The 21514-nt window shown below is 41.3% G+C and overlaps 1 protein-coding gene across 1 annotated transcript in view; it reads right to left on the minus strand.

The window, feature by feature from the left end:
* Nucleotides 1-403: 403 nt before the first annotated feature.
* Nucleotides 404-21514, minus strand: part of STK4 (serine/threonine kinase 4) — a 48484-nt gene continuing 27373 nt past the window's right edge. The window contains exon 11 of the mRNA XM_075516935.1: nt 404-3662. Coding sequence (XP_075373050.1) covers nt 3504-3662 — 159 coding nt within the window. The 3' untranslated portion in view covers nt 404-3503. The remainder of the gene's footprint in view (nt 3663-21514) is intronic.

The raw sequence follows: 21514 nt of genomic DNA on the forward strand, positions 1-21514 counted from the left end.
CAGAGCTCACCCTCCCCATCTGCCGGAGCACCCCTTGGGGCAAACGAACCTCCTGTGCTACTGCAGCTCCGGGAATGGGTTTCCATGCTCCTCGGTGTGTGGGGAAACAGCCTGAGCTTCCACCGCGCGTCCTTCTGAACTGCCAGAGCTGGCAGCACGCCGACCTGCCCCTGAACAGAAGGAAATCTCTCCTTGAGGTGCAGAATTAGTAATGTTTTAAGGCTAAAGAATTGCCTGTTCAAAAATGTATTTCTGACATGTTTACTGCTTGTGTTTATTAAAGCTTGTATGCTCCTCCAGAATTTTGCATAACATTGCTGGACTAGAGGCACGTCATGTTAAAACTTGTCCTGATAAGCAATAATACACCAGAGAGTTAATGCATAAATATGAGTCATGACACTGATGCTTTCAGGTAAGAACAGTTTATTTGCCCCTTTGAACAAATAAGGCAAGATATTTGAGAAAGATCAAACAAAATCTCCTGTATCAAACTCAGAGGAATGCAATAAAATTTACTATTTCATACATATACAAACTAATGACCCAACACTATTATATACAAACAGCCAGATCTTACAAAATAGCATTTCAAGTCAGCACTTTATGCCAGTGTTGCTAGTTTCTTTGTTACAAAAAAGTTAAAGCTACAAACTTCACATTTTTAAGTCTCACGTGACTGACATCATCAGTATCTCTGGGTTTCAGAAGCAAAGATAATGGTTTGTCCAGAACACTTTCAGCAATGCAGATGGGGACCCAAGGAGCACACAAATGCAGCTTCATAATTAAGCAAGCTTTTTGCTTAAAAACTTTGTTGGAACAGCTTTCCCTTATGGTACGAGCCTTGGTCTTAGCCTGGAGGACTCTGAGAAGTGAGCAAGTACTATGCTCCCAGATACTCTACAAAGGGACCAAAAAGGGAATTATTTTCTCTAAGAGATTGAAAATCAGTGAAGGAGAAAATAATTCCTCTGCATTAGAGCTCCAAGTGCAAGAAACATCATCAAGTCTCAGCCACTGCAAGCATTTAAGAAAGGTTCAAAGACAGTTAAGCCATTGGACCAGTTTTACTTATTTTGGTTCATTTGCTGTATTTTAAGACAATCACATCAGCAAAGCAGAGTATTTCAAGAGTGCTTACATTCAGTTACAGCAGTCACAGGTTGCATATTCCATAAATAGACACCACCCTGTGGTGTTTCACCTAAAACTTGGGTTTTCTAATGCCCTCCCATCACTAGAAAGTTACCTACACAGTGCAGAGGTAAAACTACTCCCAGCAGAATCTGCTTGATCCACGGCACATGCAAGCAGTGCACCGTTTACCATGTCACATATCCATATGTCTATCACACCAGAGGCGTCGGGCCAGATACATCCAAGTGACTAATACAAGATCCAACGCTTGACCAGAGAACTCCCTCCTAAGTTGTGGGAGTTTCTTTGGTGGAAAGGACGCTCACAAATACTGCTCATAATAAACACATGTTTAGGGCAAAACGTATTGCACAGATTTCAGACGAGCACTGTATGAGCCCTGATGTTCACACAGCACTTCACTAGAAAGTCTTCATCAGAAAGTCTGGACTAAGGGATTTTAGCCAGTTAACAACAAAGCTTTTAGTTACTTGGTTTTCCTAATTCAAAACTTTCCCAACAGCTGGTTATCCCAGGATGTACCCTTACTTCAGCACCCTAGATACGCTGCTTACCGCCTCCCTTTTCCCTTAGGGACAGCTGGTTTGCCGATCTCTGGAACAGCTGTGTTCGCACTGCGTATCGAACCGAGACAAACCGACGCAACCAGATCTGCAGAGGGGGTAAAAATGGCTTGGTTCCTTTCACAGCAATGGAGTATGCCTGTTAACAGTAGCCAAGAGTCTGCTCTAAGGGGAAGAAAAGAGCCTACGGAGGCGTGAAATAAACACTTCACCTCTCTAGCAGCATTTGATTCAGGAGACACTGCTATTTAGTTTAATTATCTGGGTGATGTACCAAGGCCTATTTCAGAAGAATGACATGGAAACTGTTCCCTCTATCAGAGCAAAATAAAAATAAATCAGTAGAAGTACTTGCTCTGTCCAAACAGTTCATCATATGCCAGATACAGCTAAAACTATGTAACTCTGCTGCTACAGCCCATGGGGCAGAGGCATTACTTGGTCTCTGCCTTGCAACTAGGCTGACCTCTTTGCTGCTTCTGTTTTGTGCTTCTCTCCACTCTACTGGTGTGAGTTAATTGCACCATCCTCACAGCGATTGTACACGCTGGGGCATTTTCATTGATTGAGCTATACTGGGCAGGAATGGCAGGGAAATTTAAAGAAAGAACACAAGAGCATCCAAAGAAACTGGAAGAGAAGAGACTGAATCTCTTCCAGTAGGACATCAGTAATTGTCTTCTCATCCAGATCAACTCTGCCTTTGCTCCACCACCATAAATGCACGTCTTTGTTAATTCAACAAAGTCTTTACTTTCAGTTCAACTTTTCTGATGTGCTAAACCTTGCAGAAATGTGAAGGATTGTGAAATTAAGTTTTTATTCAAGCATCTAAAAATGTAAATTTAAAATGAAGCCTATAAAATATTTCACAAACTGTGGAGGTTTTTAAGTCCTCTCAGACACAGCAGATGTACCTAATTCCTGAGAGAGGTTCACACAACTTCCACCCATTCGAATACTGTTTCCTTTTCCTGTACTCCACCGTCAGCAGGGTCTCCCTGAAGGAGATTTCCAAAGAGACAGACAAAGGGGAATCAGATCACCGACTGGCTTTTGGTTTTAAGTCAGTGTGGATTTTAAATTACAGAACGTAATTTCTGATGGAGGCACAACATGCTTTATCTACTTGTATTAATTCATAAAGTACACAGAAAGAGGACAAAACTGAGGTCTTGAAGAAACCATACTTGCTTAAAGCACACAGTGTAAGGCATGGGGCTTATTACAGGCTTTTTAAAAAATGAGATTTAAATTTCTTTCAAAAGGCTGGAACAGTTTGTACATGTTCTAACCTGCTCTTTTCAGTGACCTAAAACTTATCAGTACCTTAACAGTAGAAAGATACAGTTAACAGCTTGAAATTGAGTCTGTACATTCACAAAGAAAAACAAAAAACACAAAAGATGCAGCTGTTAAATACCACAATCCATATTAACTTAAAACAAAATGGACTACTGAAGTTCAGTTGAAAAGAGAGTAAGCCGACTTTCGTTAGCCTATTTCTATCTGTTCCTCTGATTTAAAAACAATCCCTCTAAAAACAGTAACAAAACTCCTTCGGAATAATGTTTTAAATATATGTCTAACATTAAAACATACCATCAGGATTTTCCACTTAATGGCATTCCTGAGTTCACAAAGGTGCTATGGAAAAATAAATGAGCAGAAGTATTGCCCTCTATTTTGCTAGCGTATTTCAATAGAAATCAATCTGTTTAGTAGTCATAAAAGCAAGGAGCTGATTGTTTGAGGATGGAAGAATTGTCTACCAGTGGCTCAGAAGTTCTGCTGCCGCCGCTTCTTGGCTTCAATGGCATCGAGGATTGGCTGCCGCTTTGACTGGTACTTTTGGCGGATTTCTTCAATCTCCTGCTCCATCATGGGGTCCAGGGCTGAGAGCCTCCTCTGAAGTTCATCGACACTCCAAGTCTTTAGCTAGCAGGGAGACGAAAGAAGAACAGACATCGGCATCAGTACAGCCACCATCCACACAACTACAGGGATTCTGCTGCCCATCTGATGGTCACAGGGCATCTTCCAGCAGAAGGTGGAAGAGTTCTATTCCAGGCTGCTGGGCTCCTCTCTCAATGAGACTGGCATGAGCCTCAGGATACTGGACTGCTTTTGCTCATTTTACAGCTATATTACATGCTCTGTTTAGTGACAGCGTGAGTGTATAAAACAACCAGTGAAATGTTTCCCCCACTGAGTTGTTTTTCTAATGCTTCATTTTGCAGGCTTAGAACAGAAATACTATATTGACATAGAATAGAAGTGAAGTTCTCCTTCCCTCCCCTTTCTTTGAAACTAAACTTCCTTCTGCTAAGTGAAACAGGGAGACAGAAGGGAATAGGAAGAAAAAAAAAAAATCACTGACAAAAGTTGCATTTGGGGAAAAAAAAAGCATTTATGTACAATCAGGCTGAACCTCAATCACGGTGAGGAATTCAAACTCCTCTAAGTTAGAAATCCCAGAACACACACGACAGGTCACTTTGGGTCAGCCTCATACTGGTATAATATGCAAGTACAATTTGTGTTTAACTGTACATGTGAAGATGTCAGGCTAGTCTGGACAAGCTTCCCTTCACTGAATTCCCTCTCTGCCTGCCCTTTGTTTAATTGGTTCTCTTGTGCGTGCCAATTTGCTGAGAACTGGCACAGAAAAGTTTTATTCTGCGATTAGAGATGCCGAGTGTGGCCTGGGACAGTTTAGATTGTCCGTAGCTACACCCTTATTATAATATTATAACCTGTGGAACGGACAGAATTTTAGGATTATGGTAAAAAAATATGGACATTGGAAGTGCTTCAAATGATCCCCTACGCACCAGTCCTTTTCCCAGCCAAGACCAAGTGACCCCCAGAAACACACGGGAGACGCTGTTTCCCAGCCGCTGCAGCAGGATGGGAATGACTATTTGCACCACCTGCTTTCAGTGACCACCTGCTGTGGAAACTAAGAACATGCAAAATAATTTGGGTTTTGTATTTTTTTTTGTGAACAAAGAAGTGTCAATTTTTAGACTTTCAACAAATGCCGTAATTGAGTGACTTATCTTTACTTCAGTTAAATGCAAGTGACACTGCTGGTCTGGTTTAGCTGTTCATTAGTCAGCTATCACGGTTATTCTTCAAGCCATTTCTGAACCAAAACACAAGGTGAAATGCTTGCTGCCTATTATAAGGCAACAACTGAATTACTGGCTGTTGAATGGCAGTTGTATAGTTTGCATCAGTCCTTAAAACGTATGTAAATACTAAACCACAGAAATCCTGATCCTTCTTCCTGAGGTGGAAGAGATACCAGTCCCCAAACCACAAAGTCATCTCTTAGCTGATTTCTCACAAGCTCTTTTGAAAGTCTTTAGCATATTCCACTAAATAAGATATTTCCTAGTTGCAGTTACAGGATCACAAATCCACTTTAATAATCCAAGCACAAGCGAAACAAAACCTTTTTAGCAAGGGTATACAGTCTTTCGGCCTCTCCAATCAGCCAACTGTTCATTAGAAAGACAAAGCACTTCCTCCACAAAGATATACATTATTTATACACATTAATGCAACTTTACCAGACAGCAGTTTAAGTTGATGCATGGCACCAGTTGCCTTTTCACACTAATTTATTATGGAGCAGGTGATTATTCAACCTTCCCCTTCCTCACAGTCCAGGGAATTGAACAGTCAAATAAAAATGCAAAAAAGAAGAAAACATTAATTCAAGTACTGAACACATATACTAAGCAGCTATATCGGATCAAATGGCTGTCAGTTCTCACAGAGTACCCAGTGCTAGAATACTAAGAGAGTTTTGGAATGGATCTAAACCACCTTGCTCACGGCTTAAGCCAGCTATTAGGTGTCAAGAAATCATCCCAAGGCTGCAGTCTTCCATGGACACCTTTTGAGCATTCTCCGTCATCCTCCCAAAGTGCTGGGTGCTGCTTAAGGCCAGAGGCAAACTGCCAGAGTCGGGGGACCAGAGGGCAGAGCAGATTTACAGCAACGGTCTCTCCAGACCCCAAGAACATGGCAGTAAGAAGAAAAACCTGCCCTATGAATGTTCTTGAACATGATCTAGCATCATGGGACATCCTCCGTGGATACCGACACACAAAGTCTTTCTGCTAACTGTAAGCAACTGCTTGCCAAGGGACACAATGGCTTTGACAATTCCTGGGACTGTGTGTCTGTCGGGACAGATGGCTAACAGTATGGAAGATGCTTAGAGTACAGCTAAGTCTGGAGTGGGCAAAAGCCTACAGATACATATTAATATGAGCAAATCGGGAAGTGGGTTACCTGCGCAGTTGCGTGATGCAGAACAAAGTAGCTACTTAAGGAGACCGATCACAGGTTAAACAGAACGGGGATGGTGGGAGAAGGAAGAGAGGCAAGTCGACACAGTGCAAAAAATCTAAGAGCACAGAAACACATCCTGTGCGTAATGCTGTGTGTTGATGAGGAGGAACTAATTACAGAGTTTTTATCTGCAATAACGTCAGCGTGACTGTGAATACCATACTATTCCTAAAAGAGGCAGAGAAGCCAAAGGGCAACACTAGTAAAAGGTCCAGAACGTGACTGTTCACCGCAGATGAGCCGATGAGAGACTGACAGGAGTCCGATTACTAATGAATGAGTGCCAAGCGCCCACGCAGTTGCAGAGGACGCCTAGTCCTCTGCTCCCACTGTGCTTCAGGCCCGTGATAACACGGGCCCTGGGACCTGGGCTGGGCTATTACTCAGCTTGTCCTTCCACTTGCACGTGCATCTTGAAAAGGAAAAGAAAAAGAAAAAAAGAAAAAAAAAGACAACTGCTTAAAACACGATGGCCTCCATTTCACTTTGCTGCGTGGCATTTCACTGTTAGCCAATGCCACAGACAGACTTTCTCCCAGAAATGAAGTTTTTAAACTCTAGCATATCTGCTTCTGCAGTGGTAGACCCCTGGGACACTGACATTATTCTCTTAGAGAAACACCCGAAGCAAAATAAGAAGAGAAGGACAAGGACAGAGCATCTCATGACAGACGGCTACTGAGGGTAAAGTCTCAGTGCTGAACAGCTGCAATTAGAGCTGGTTTTAGCCACAGGCTCAGTCCCATCCCTCTCCTCACTTCTCCTCAGCGATTCTTCTGTTGTTAGAAGTCTAAGTGTCTTTGTAAAAGCTATCTATTTTTGTCCACAGTGATCAAATAGCTAAAGACAAACTTTTAAAGGAAGGAATCTCATTTCAGATGTAAAGACTGATACAAAATACTTGTTCTAAGGTTGGTCAAACACATCTATCAACAGGGAGAGGCAGCAGGGCAGTGAAACTGTTCAAGCAAGGTTGTATGTGCAGAAAGCTAATTTTTAACTGTTTGATGAACAGTTGTATTTTTATTCAAGGTTTTGAGAATGATCTTAACTCTGTAAAAATGCCCAACTGAAGACAAATGTCAGAGGTGCAAGTCTTCACCTGACAGCCTCTCGCCCACAGCCGTCCGTGCATGCTGTTCGTCGCTCCTCAGGCTGCGGACACCGCTGACAGCAACATCTTGTTTTACTATGCTGATGATTTCTACTCCTTAATTCAGAAGGACATATATAATTACGTCCTTCAGAATGACATAACCTATGGCCTTTCCATGCATATGCAGTAATGATGGACAAATCAGGAACAGATCATTTGATATACAATTTATTCCTCAAGGAAAAGATTTGTAAGCTATTCATGACATCCCTTTGCCAGCATTTCAGACAGACTTGTGGATAACTACTCTGCTGAAAAATGTTCACCTCAGCAAACTGCTTCTGAGTTGCCATCCTTTCAAATCAGCATTTTAAAAATAAGGAAAAAAAAATACCACTTGCATTTGTTACAGTCAGGTAAAGTGTCACTGCAACATGATATTCTACTGAACGTAAATGAATCTAAGCAGCAAAAGGAGAATAAATAAAGTCTCTCTGCAGACACGTTAGACATAGCCACAGATTCGATATTCAAGGGCACCATGGTCTGAAATTTATACCTATGCAGTTCTGTCCTGAGCAAGAGGCGGTCTAAAAACCTGCTACAGTATTTTTAAACAGACCATGCCAGATTTGTATTTCACACAAGATCTACTATAAACCACAAAGCCTAGAGAATTAGCTCAGCCCCTTCCCTGTCCCCAAGAAAACCAAACAAAAAACCCAAACAGTGAAAACTTTTTGAATCAGAAGCCGATGAAAATGATTTATCACAGTTCTCTTGGTAACCATAGTCCTTACGCTGAAGAGCACCCAAGCCTAGTTTTCCTACAGCAGGGTCTGTAGCTTGACCAGTTTGGGACCTAGCACACTCTTCTGGTCCCTGAACGGCCCTTCAGCAGCACAGGGTCACCACTGACTCGGACCAGTCTGCACTACTGACATAAATACGATGTTGTCCAGGAATCCCTGAGTCACTTCAGCTATCATTCTTATTTGCTCCTCTACCAAAAACACTGCCAGCAAAATCCTCTTGCTGCATGAATTATGAGCATCAAATAGAAACGAGCTGTTTCCCAGCAGCTTTCACACATTTCTCCCCCAACAAAGAGTTTCGGCAGAGCACTAACTCACCAGCTGCACAGGAATCAAAGAATATTATCTTGGGGCAAGTGAAAAACATGCTCCTCCTGCAACTTTCTTTCTACCTGCTGACACTGCATCTGATCCCTAGATTTAGCACAAAGCCTTTTCTTTGCACCTTTGCAACGTTTCATGCTATCTGGGCTTTGTTTTTAAATACTGTCTTACAAGTCCTGAAGCTTGTGCCAAACACAAACCCTCCATCTCCAGGGAGGGGGTGCAGTTGTTCTACCATCATCTTTCAAACGTGCAGATGGACCCTCATTTCTGGAACAAAATCGGAATATATATGACATTGGTGAGATGGGGTTATTTTCCTCACGGTGAAAGTATTTGAACAGTTTTGCAGGAGGAGGATATTTTCAAGTCTTGTTACTACAGCAAATCCTACCAATAAAATTAGGAAGTTGTTCTCTCCTTCCTTAGCCCTCTACCACAATTTCTGCGAGTCTGAACACTTGTCTTCCACATGCTCACACAGAATACTTTCTGAATATCCTCCCACCTTGACCACCAATAGCCTGTGGCTTTTTAGAAAGGAAACACCCAGCTGCAGCAATCGGTCTGCCTTTCACCCAGCTATTCCAGGTGGCATTTACTGCTCAACATAGCTTGATGTCAAACTTTTAAGTTTTAAATAGCCTTTAGAAAAACTGGCTTTAGCAATTATCACTTCATAAGGGGCAGTGGGAGTTTGAAGACTAAAATACAGAATAAAATTGCAGCTTCCCACGCTACACAGGGAAGTAAATTCTTAGTGGAAAAGATATGAGCTAGATGGGAACTAAAGAAAAAACAAGTTAATTGTCTATTTAGCATAGCTTTTATTGTTATAGCTTCCTTTTCTGACTAGTTTTACACTGCAATCTAACAGTTCTTGACTGCATGCCCAGTGATCAAAGCCCCCCAAAGAAACTCAAGACATCTTGAATCATATTAGTAGGGAGCACAACTCCTCATTTACTTGTGTGTATTCAGACAGGCAAAATCTAAACATGGCTTGAGAAGGGTTTTTATCCAAACCAAGTTATCCAAGCTACGCTAAACATTAAATGCCAAATAGGAATTTGCTGCTAGAGATAATGAAAACTGTTACCACTGTAATATAGTAGCAACAGGCTACTTTGGAAAAACAAAACAAAACCAAAACAACCAACTGGGACTACAACTGTAAGGAAGCACATCAGAGCCCCTCACAGGAGGCTATTGATTATCACACTCAACATCAGAAGTGGCTACATACCAGAGATAAGTAGAAAAGAATTCCTACAAATAGTCTATTAAGTGTTCAGATGTCCTTTGGGAAGGGAGGCTCTTCACAGAAGAGACTAATTAAACTCTTACTTCACTTGACCTTGGCTATCAGCAATGCTATCAAGATGCTTCCCTTCCGATAAAACCAAGGGCAGACTTGTACTTCCTCTCCAGGATCCTGCGGATTAGTTTGATGCATACCCACCTCAACTTCTGAACTTTTCTTCTATCACCTCCTCAAGCAGGGTTTTATTTTTGGGAAGCAATCACCCATTGGATGCCACTTGCTGCGACTATTTGTAGCAACCACCTCGGAGTGTAATTCAGCCTGCAGCATGCGAGAGTGCATGGGTGCTATAGAAGTCCATGAGCTAGGGAGAGGTGTCAAATCTCAAGGATTCATGAATGTGAGCTCTGACAAGTGTAAGAACTGAGATTATTCTGGAATTAGCCTTCTGTAACTTGAAAGACTGGTTAAACACAGTATCAACTACATGCTTGTATCAAATATACTCTGAGGGAACAGATTACTGAATAGTACTATGCACTTTTTTTAAACCAGCAAAAAAAGCATTCGATTTCTCTGGCCAAAATTAAATGAAGAGGGTGATTTCTCATGCTAAGCAGTGCTCCAGACTTCAGGTCTTGAAAACGGTGATATAAATTGGTGTTGGAATAGCATGCCATTTTTTTCCTTAGCATTTTTCCTGAAACGCTGGCTCAATACCATTTGGCATACTTTCAATCACTGATCTAAAAATTAAGTGCCTTGTTCTCATTTATGTTTCTAGCATAAGGAGGCCTGCATGTAACGTATGAGCAGGCATTAACTATTCATTCACTTAAGTTGTCCAATGCAAGGGACACAAGAATCTAAGATCCTACAGGTACTTACCGTCCACTTTTCATCGAGATTGTCAAGTCCCTACAACTTCACAAATCTGCCAAGCAGCCATGCTACAGAGGGGCTACAGCAAATCAGAACAAACCCCAGTGCCTACACAAACATTCATTATCTTGATTCTCCCCCGTTTTAGCATTAGCATGTCAGTGAAATTTCTCACTGTTATGAAAGCAGTGGATGAAGTGCACTCACTGTGGGATTTCATGCAAGATTAAAAATACAGATATTAATCTTTCAAAGGATTTGAAAAATAAGTCTCAGCAGCACAGGCTTCTGCTTTTAATGCATCTTAATTATTTAGGCAATGTGCTAGCAAAATATATCATGGGCTGCAGCATCCAGCACAAGTCGAAACAGCACTGCGGCTAGAACTTCCCAAAGAAAGTGAACGGGATCCGTGATCAGTGCACATCTGGAGACAGTTGTTTCAGGCCACCTCATCTGGACAACAGATGACTTCCCACAAAGCAATAACACTCAACTTTCAACTAGATCATCATATGCTCTAGAGGCCAAGTCAACTTAAGTCAGTGGAAGTCAGGCAGCTAAATGAGTACAATCACATCATCACGTCCTGTAGAAGAAAGGCAGACACTAACACACACTCAGCATTTGATCCCTAGCCAAACTGGAAAAAAGTATTTTAATAGAGAGTTATATCAGAGGAGACCCAGGCCTTCTCAGATGATGTGTTTGGGTTAGCTCTACCTTACTTTCACAAACGTGGAGTTTTATGGCTACTGAAAGTGAAACATCTTACTGCTACAATGCCAGCAAGGATCCTAGTTATTTTCTATGTAGCTCTGCTTATTTGATTAAAATAAAGGTGCGTGATATCAGGCCATTGTATCTGTACTATTCCTTCAGAATTACTGGAAGGCAGTGTGTGCCATTCCCCTTCCTGCCCTGCTCCCTGCCAGACCACGTTGTGAAGATCATGTCTAACTGGAAACTTCCCTCTGTCCCGCATCTGCAGGAAGGACTGCTGCCAAGACCTCTCTTTTCAGCTTAGCATCTTGCTAGCAGCTTAGCAAGGCCTCTCTCAAGCTGCCACACGATCACGGCCTGACGGGCTTCTTGGGAAGCTGCCCCTCCGTTCGAGGCGCTGCTGCTCATGGCATCAGTACCGCTCGACTGACGGAGTCTCACCCACCAGTGCCTGCCGAGGCCGCTGCTCTTCTCTAGCAAGAACTGCCACAGTTTTATTACTCAACTATCTCTTGTTTCAGGCTATATTTACACCCATAACGTTGGATCCTGCTGGTTCAGCAAGGACCTTCCTCGACCACGCTTTCAGTAGCTAATTCCTGTAACAGCTATGGAAGAGACATACATACATGCTTTAGATACACAACTGCTCCTTCACCAGCTAAGAGGCATCTTTTCGTTCCTTTCTCACCCTCCCCACAGTTTGGAAGTTTTCCCCCATTTCCCAAAAGCCTGTAAGAGCCAGGGGGCAGCTTCGCTCTTGGCAAGATGTCAGAAAATTCCCAATACAGAAACCAATTTCAGAGGATTATAGCAAACATACAGATCTCCCTGGCTACCCAGACATAACTACACAGCGATTATGCAGAGCGGTTACCCACAGAGCAGAGAAGATTGCACAACTGCGGGAACACCGTAGCCTGCATCAATAACTCTGGCATCCCTGAGTTGCTCTTAGCCAAGAATTGCACTTTATCAACCCTTACTGTAATCCCTAAAAGGCTCAAGAAAGTTTTGGTGTTACAGCCAGCACAACCCTATAACCTCTGCATACTGTTATTACCCTCAGTGATGTACAGAAATTATATTAAGGAAGAAAAGCCATCCAAAGCTCTACTCATTGATATGAGTGGTCATTAAAAAAAAAAAAAGTCTTTTTAAAAAAGACCAATGCATTTTAATCTTCTGAGCTCCAAGATTAAATTTCCTTTTTTAGCCTTAGTATCAATTATGAGTATGAATAACTGTATTCACTTCCAAAATCATCCCAAGTACCATACACACTTAATCTAAACAAAGGAAATGCCAAATTGTGTCACTGTTATTCTGCAGCACTGAATTTCAAGAAGTCCAAACCTTAAAATGCTTTAGGGACTTAGAAAGTGGCTGACTAATCCTGTAACCACAAAGACAAGTTATCTCACTGGTTTTTTTTTTCAGTAACTGACTTAGAAACAAGCTAAAAGGTCAACCTGTCTGGACAAGCAAAAAAAAGGAAAAAAAAAAAAAAAAAAAAAACAGAAGAGCAAAAAAGGAGCATCACTTGCTTATAAAACACACTGGTTTGCCAGAGATTTGATTAAGGAAAAACATAGCAGAGGTTTTTTTTCCTTCTCTAAGTGATTATGCTTTAATTTTCTTAAGTAAGAGTACCAAAATACCTTTGGACATGCTAAAATAAATCATGTCATTGGGCTTTGAAGATCCGGCTAGCTGCACAAATCAACTGTAAAGTACACAGCTGACCAACATAGGTTGGGGTTTTTTTGTTTTTGTTTTTTTTTGTGGTTTTCTTAAAAAAAAAAAAAAAAAAAAAAGGCAATCTGTCAGAAAATGCCGATTCCTTTAAACCAAATGAATTTTTCTACAAATCTGAGAGGTTTAACTAAGTTCTGCCAGGAAGGGTACGTGGGTCTGTAATGGAGCTTCCTTCCAATCCAACATACCCTTTCCTCTTCTCTCCCTTGCTCCTAAGGGCTCTGCTCACTTAAGGATTAATGATTTATTTATTCAGGATCACTTATCCTGAATAAAGCAGAACTCCTGAAGAAGCAGAAGTAAGAATACCTGAAGTAAGAGTGACTCCTTCATACAATATTGCTCAGTGTACTATCACCATGAAACACAAATGTGATTGAAGCGGTAACCAATTTGTTAACACTAAATCAGTATGTGAATACAGTCTTCATTAACAACGTGGAGCGAGAAGTTTGCTACTGGAATATTAGTATCATTAACTTATCTGAAGACTTCACACACTTAAATCTGCAATGCACAATGAAGGCTTAAGACACGCAGTTTCAGTTCCAAAGGCTTAAGACTACATGGTAAGTAGCCATTATAGTTTTAAACAACTTTGGCCTAACACTTAAAAGTATTAACCTGTATTCAACAAATGTTTTTAATTTGTGTCTTAGTCTCCCAATTTATTTCTGACTCCAGGAGAGCTGCTGCAGGGAGTTTGTTTCCAGGAAGACCACACCAGTTCCCTACCTCGTGTACCCAAAAGTGAGGCTCATCGCAAAACCCTGGTCCAACGCTGCTCTGCCTCCCCTCCTTCACTAAGGGAAAGAAAGCAACAGCCTCAATTTGAAGTCAAGGAAGACGGGAGAGAGAATTAAAAGCTTTCTGAGGAAAGACTGAACTAGAGAGATTTCCAGCGCATTTTGAAAAATGAATAGCTGCATGACTGTAGGAGAGGCTGTTGTCTTTAAAACCAGGGGCATATGTTTAATATCTCAGAGACAAATATTTTTTTGGGGACAGTCCTCCAGTGAACCATCTCCATAAAATCCATGTCGCATGAACCTGCACGCCTCACCATGCAAGGCTTTCCCAAGTGTGCACTATTACTTGGGCATCTATTTCTAATGAACCTGCATGATGGCAAGACACAAAACACAAAGGAATTAAGCACTTAATTTCTGAATAATATTCCTTTCAGACTACATCAGTCTTTATGTATTAAGCTACTCTTTCTCCCTCTTTCTTGAAGGTCAAAGCTTGGGTTCTGAAGCTATCTGGTCACTGAGGTTACTGAAATAAGAGCTAAGGCAAACCTCCCAGGATATCCTGGCCACTGGAAGCAGCCACAGCCAACTGCAAACTCCATTACCTTCTCTGTACGAGCAAGACCTCAAACATGCCTCACGCGTGATGAAACTCCCCCTGCAAAGTCTCCTGGTGAGGTAAGCAGGGAGACACCCAGTAATTACACGCACCAAGTAACACTAGCAATAAGCAACATCTAGATTTTTCTGCAGGTTTTATAGTACCACAAGAAGAGGGTGCACAAAGGCAAATGCACCAGGTCCAGAAGTCAGAGCTGAGATAACTTTGCTCCTCCACAGTACCTCGTTTCAGGCACTTGTATGGATGAGACCCTGCCCATTGGAAAGTATTCAGAGAGGCTTGATGGAGACTTTATCCCCAGGCTTTTCCCTTATGGTCCAGAGACTCCATCCTCCAAGAGACAATCCAGAGCAGCTATATTAGGCTCCTGATGCAAAGAGTCCCCAAAAGGAGCCCTTTTTGCTACAGATGAGAAAAACCTGGACAAGCTTGTCTTTTTAAGCTACATTACCCTTTACAAACATTTGTGCTGACAGATGAGTTGCAAGAAGATTTTAGAAGCATTTCAAATAGATCTCATTTGAGCAGCAGTGTTCTTTCTTTAAGGGAAATGCTGTGCCAAGAACACACCCAGCCTTGAAAACAGATCTCAAGGCATAACAAGGCTCAAACAGGTTTTCTAAAGAATTCAGTATGCTCAGAGACTTTTCCAACATCACACCTTCAATTATTAATTCCTCTTCCCTTTCTCCCAAAGCAGAAATGCACGTTGCAGCCTGACCTTAAAAATACAGCAGTGGTGGAACAAATCCCATGATCAAAGACCCTGGCTGAAGTTCCGTTAGCTACTTAGTTCATCCACAAAACTTTCAGTCAATGTCTCAGCTGATTAAATACTGCAGTAGGAAAGGGGCCTCAAAGGTAGTCCAGGATGTTGAATTTACAAGTCTGAATACTCTCATATAAAGGACTATGACCTAAGCAATTCAGCACAAACATCAGCAACTCATTTTACTTCCCACTCACCGCAAGTTTCATTTAAAAGCCTTATGTCACAGAAGGCCTGCTATATACAAAAATATAGCAAAAATGAAATTTTGACAGCAAGTTGTGGCAGTAAGTGCTTTGCAATCAATGTCAGTATGCACCAAAGTGAAAGCAGGTGGTGAACAATGACCCTGTTACCAAACGTAAGACAGCAGAAATCCATTCTCTTCCACAACAGATATAAGAGTCAAGCCACTGAACTACCTTTTTCAATTTCAAATATCGCTAACAGATTTTAAAACCAAATGTGGTATCTTCTGGGGTTTTTTTTGTTGTTACAAAGGGAATTTAGAAAAGTTTACAAAACCTACATACATAGAGCTTGCTGTAAATCACACTGGTGGTTTGAAGCAGCCATGAATTCAATGAGGTTTGCAGTAAGGCTCAGAGCGTCTTCCTCATGCAAATGTTACAGAAGATTCAAGATCACTTAACAAACAATAAAAGAGATAAACAAGCTGTTCCTGGGCTTATTTTTAAAATGACTGTATGTTTGATTACAAGGTGACAAAATGAACCATTTTTCCTTAATAAAGATGTCACTAGTTAAAAGTATTTGCTGGGAAGAACATACTAAATATGCTGAAAAGGTAATGCGTAGAAGAAACACAATTAGCAGAGCTTTAAAAATTCTTGGCAGATGGCTGAAGGAAAAAAAAAAAGGAAATTCATTTAAGGGACATCAATGTTATGAATCAAGGCAGGTGACATTTAAAACCAATGAATAAAACATCACACAAACCTGTCTCTTTATAAATCATACTTCACAGTGGAAATTACAGCTAGGTACTACACTTTAAGATCTCCCTCAATTAGCAGGAGATACCATGGGGTTTGGAAATTAATAGCTGTCTATTCTGGACTGTCTTCTGTTGTCAGAAAAATATTCTTTTTAGAGTCCATCCCCGTCCCCGTCCCCGTCCCCGTCCCCCCCCCCCCCAAATTATGGTCTTAATGCTCTCCCATTGAACGAAAGCTTTATTTTAGATTCAGCACAGCACAAACAAGTTTTACTTGTTTCCCAACTAGGAATCAGCCCTAGTTCCATAGGACCTACACAGGGTTATCTATCACCCATTCCAGATCTGGCTTTATCTCTCAAACTGATGAATGCCCTAGCAAATAAATTCGCTTTATGATCAAAGTAAGACTATTGGAAGAAATCAGTGCCTGAGAAGTAATTTTTATTCCAGACACCGCTGGGAAAAAGGGGAGTTCAGGATAGATGAAGGGAAGAAACTTTTGGACAGAGAAATCCCTGAAGATTCACTCAAATTGTTTGGTTTAGTCTTGGAAAATATATTACTGAAAAAAGCTCTACTTTAACCAAACATTTTTTTTCTTCTACACAAAACTATACATATTCAAATGAATTTCTGGAACAGTCAATCTTCGTTCATCACACAAGGGTCAGAGTGACTTGCTCTCTTAGAAAAGAAAGAATGTATTGCAAGTTTCATAATAATTCAATAGGAATCTCAAGATTATTTGATTCTCAAATAATCCCATTTAAATGACCTGCAAATGTGCATTCTCTAATAAAGCTTTTTTTGCTCCTGCCCAAGTGGATAGACTTTCTGGAGTCTTAGTAACCAGCTTGGATTATTCACTTGAGTAATTTGGATGGGGGAAAGGAGGAAGAGAAAGATTAGTGTAGAGGCCCATATCTGACACCTTTACCAAGCTGCTTAAAAGACAGAAGTAAAAAGAAGATAAAGCTCAGAGGATCACAGTGGAGTCAGGAAACACTATAAAATGATAAACTATAAAAAGTCACTCAACAGCAGCTTACCCATATAATACAAGTGCTTTTCTTCTAGCATCTACCTTATTCATGTATCCTCAGCATGCTTTCTTCCTACCGCTAGAAAAGACCCAAATACCAGCTCCAACAAAATGAGGGCCAATTATTTAGCCTGCCATCATTTTCAAAGCCTGCAACTGTACAGAAAATACTCCCAAGTTTTTAATCGATTGAACTTTTACAAGGACAGACAAAAGGCAGTAAAGCTATAAAGCATCAATATTAGATTGCTAATAAATGCTATCCAAATGAATGTTCAAGAGAAACCAAAGACATCGAATGTTCCAGGTACTGGTAGACAACAAGCTGTTCACAAGACAAATGACACCTTCACAGACAGTATACAATAAATTAGAGACTCTGGTCATTGTAAAGCAGAACGTGTTTACTGTTATTGATATGCAATAAATCACCTGCCCTCTAACAGTTCCTCCCTATAAATCACTTCCAGTGAAAGAAACAGATGGTTCCAGTATGCAGCCATTCTTCACCACAGTCCTGAGCTGGGAGAAGAAATACACTGTGCTGAGTGATCTCCATTTTTAACTGTAGTCGTTCTATAGTGGTGCCGGGGAAGCAGCAGGGCAATGCAAGAGACGTTCACACCGTGCACCGTGGGGTACCAGCTGCAACTTTTGCAGATTCATGGCAGGGCTGAGCAGCATACAGAGCTGCAGCGCGCATCAGTCACCGCGCTTCCCTGGTTTGGACTCCCGCCTGCAGTGATGCATCGCGGCTGGCATCCTCGCTGCCTGGACCGCACCTGATATGCATAAGTAGACTCTGATCTGCAGGCATTGTCAGGCTGGTGTCTACCACCAGACTCAAAAATACAATATGATCCTAATGCGATTTGACTTGCTTTGAAAGAATTAAGCTTTCTGTAAACTTTCCAGTAAGAACTTCAGTCTCTTGCTATCACACTAATACCTAATTTGTCTAACTAGAAGGAAAAGGATTCACATTCATTATTTCACCGCAAACCAACAGCCATTTGTCCAACTGAACAAGCTGAAGACACCATTGGACTAACACACTTTCCTTCTCTGCTCGTAAAGAGGCCAGAGGTGGCCACTTATTTATTTATTTTAAAATCTTTGTTTCCAATGTAATGTTTCAAACTACTAAGTAAAAGCATAGAAATGAGAAATTAATAAAAAACAGTATAGCCCAGGTGAGAGCAGCATAATGAAACATTGTCTCAATAAACAGAAAATTACTACTTCAAGAAAAAGAATTATACTTCCACTCAGGTAAGAGGAAGGCTTGCTTTCATTTACATTATACTTGTAAAAAAGAAAGATCTAAGCAGTAGCTGTTAAAAGCTCTGGATAGAAGCTGCTTACAGACAGACACAAAAAATATCACGGTTTCCTATCAAGTACAAATGGACATACAGTTATTCAAAGTTATTTAAAGGAGGCTGCAGTTGCGACACCAACTTTTAGAAACTGGACTTTATTAAAATTTAAGTGGTTTCTTGATGTTTTGCTTCAACTGTTTGCCAGACTATTGGTTTATCTCTTACCTGAACAAATTGCAATCGCAAGTGTGAAATATGTTTCTATTGCTCACTCCTTTACCCCGCTGGCTTGGTGAACCATCTAACTCCTACAGCTTCCCGCTCCAGGGAACCCCTCCAAGGACCCCGTGTAAGGAAGAGGAATGCTGGCTGGAGCAAGAGCTTCTAAACAAAACCAAAGACCACAGTAAGCAGTCTACAGACTTTTGAAACAAAGATGCCTTACTGCAAAATTAGTGAATTTTAAGGAGCACAATCCACGGAGAAGTCGGGTATTGACAGCAAGCTGTGGCCCAAGCACTTTGGAAGCAACAGGCTAGACAACTGGTTACGGGAAAGAGATCTGTAGCTGTGGGATCAAACCCAGCCCTTCCTCCAACTCCTGTAGCTCAGCAAGTCCCTTCTCCGCCCATCTCTGTCTAGCAGATGGTGAGGTGGAGACAAGAACTGTGGCTTGTACATGAGGGCTCTGACTGTGCAGCCCTGACAAAAGTGGCAGCTGATCAGCACCTGCATTCTTCCCCCCAAATTAGAGGCAGTAACACCTCCTGCTCAGCCTTCTTTCCTCTTGCCCTGCAAAAATTTCAGAAGCAACAGTTCTACTGCTTGCAGGACAGTCTTCCCCAGCAGTAGAGAAACAGATGACACTGTGCACTGAAAAGTGATAAAGTCTGTTTTGGAACTGGGGGAAATCACACCAATCTTTCCTGTCCAAAGAAATTCCCATCAGCAGCCAACGAGACACTTCTCAAAGGGAGCTAAAAAGATGAGCTAGTGCACAGAATAGCACTCAGCATGGAAACACAAGACCTGAAACACAGGTTTGCTCACGGCAGACTGAAGCGGGGTGAACCTGTGAACAAAGGCCACCTGTGACAACAGCCATCTTCCACAGTCCTTCCACAGAAAGCTGAGAAATTTGCCATGTCTACTCTTTCTATTGCAAACCTTGACACTCTCAAGGATATATGTTAATTTTATTTTTGTAAGGAAAAAAGTTCTGCTCCAAAGTTTTTCTGCTTCAATGAGAGAACCCAAGAACCTGTGAAGGGAGACCCTCTTCATTAAGCCAAGGAGTGAGAAGGAAAGACCCAAAGTACCAGCTGTTGGTAATTGTAGGAAGAGGAAAGGTCTGTTTCACCAAGACGTAGCAGATGCAAGCAAATCAAGGCCTTCCCAAAGGAAGCAGGATACTTCTTAGGAAAGAGACATAAACCTTGTTTCTGAATGTCAGCTTCCTTCCCAGAGCTGCAGCAGCAGGATGGAGATTGCCAGTGCAGAAAACGACTGCTGATGGTTGCAGTTCTCCACTGAGGTTCTGCAGGTGAATGGCAATGCTTTCCTTCAAAAGCTCAGCTGTCACCTGGTGTTCTTCCAGTGAAGCACAGATAGCTAGAGCAGCTAAAGACAACATAAAAGTGTCTGTACCAATTAAGCTCTTGACAGGCCGCCTTACACAGGCCAGGAATGGTTGGCAGATACACAGGTGCTGGAATCAAAAAAGCCTTGGAGCAAACGGCTTCAACTCCTTGTGTAAAGCCTGCAGAAAGACTTGATGTTCTGCAGTACTCTTGCTGTAGTGTCTGTTAAAAGTTCAGGTCCTATTTGACTCCACATCCAAAACAAGCCCTTAGGGTACTTAATTAGCATAGATTCACTGATACGTGAAAAATTACGAATTAGAGTTACAGTAAAACCTAAGCGCAACACTACAGGTACTAAAAAAACAGCAGTTGCATCACGATGGCAAAATTGAAGATTGACAGGAGCTCTACTGCCACTCATTTTCACCAGTGAAACCACACTCATGAAGAAATAAAACTGAAAAGGTTTCAGTATTGTCATAGCTACCATAAGCCATGAACAGCTGGAACCTGCTAATTTGCTAACAAAATAGGCTTTCAATAAAATGATTAGTGATATAATACACAACATTCATGACTTGATGATCCACAAATATGTGCTACAATAGGTTTGGCAAGCCTGAAGGCCACAATAAAAGTGATCCCACTTTAGCCACGAGTGATATTAGAATAGTGACCTGCTCAGAGCAGTTAAAAGGCTTTTAAAATAGGAATAAGCAAAGGGTTTGTTGTGTCTAAGGGCAGGAAACTGCACAATTAATTTTGCCATGTGTTACAGTACTACTGAAAGATTAAAGTGAAAAAGTGTATGACATTGTCTAAACAAATCTTCTAGCATTATTAATTTAAGTCTGTGCAACAGCATGTGACTAATGTTCACTGGCAAAATTAAATTCAGCTACAAAAATTTTGAGATTTGATTATGGCAATTAGGAATTCTACATACAGTGCAGCCTGCCCATTAACAGCCTACCCCTGCAGCATTTTTGTATTAGAGTTTGTTATATTCTTCCTCAAAGCAAGAATTTTTGCCCATAATTAGTATTTTTGCCTCCACGTTAAATAGATCATAATGTTCTTGAAAACTTTTTTTGTAATCAAGCAGGGCATAAATCTTTAGAGATCCTTGTTCAAACACGAGTAGGGATAAACATTAACACCACTGGGCATTGACTAATCAGTTATTATTAACTTCTACCTCAAAAATCTGAGGCTGGAAATACACCGCTGGAAATACACTGGGTTTATGCCATCTCCGACCACAACCAGGACATAGCCAGAGCATCATGTCTGGGAGGAATGGAGTTCATCACCTTTTAGAACAGGATCTCTGGGTTTCCAGCTCTGCAGTGGCTGACTCGCTCTAACCCTTATCCAACGTGACATTGCCATTGTGATATAAATAGTGTCTTAGTTGCCTGCTTCAGAGGAACAATGTTAGTCAAGAAAAGGTCAAATGGTTTTGCCACAGGGGAAAAGAGCAAAAATCTTTTGTAATTTAATATTGCC

This window comes from Mycteria americana, chromosome 14 (assembly GCF_035582795.1).
Source record: "Mycteria americana isolate JAX WOST 10 ecotype Jacksonville Zoo and Gardens chromosome 14, USCA_MyAme_1.0, whole genome shotgun sequence".
Lineage (NCBI taxonomy): Eukaryota > Metazoa > Chordata > Aves > Ciconiiformes > Ciconiidae > Mycteria > Mycteria americana.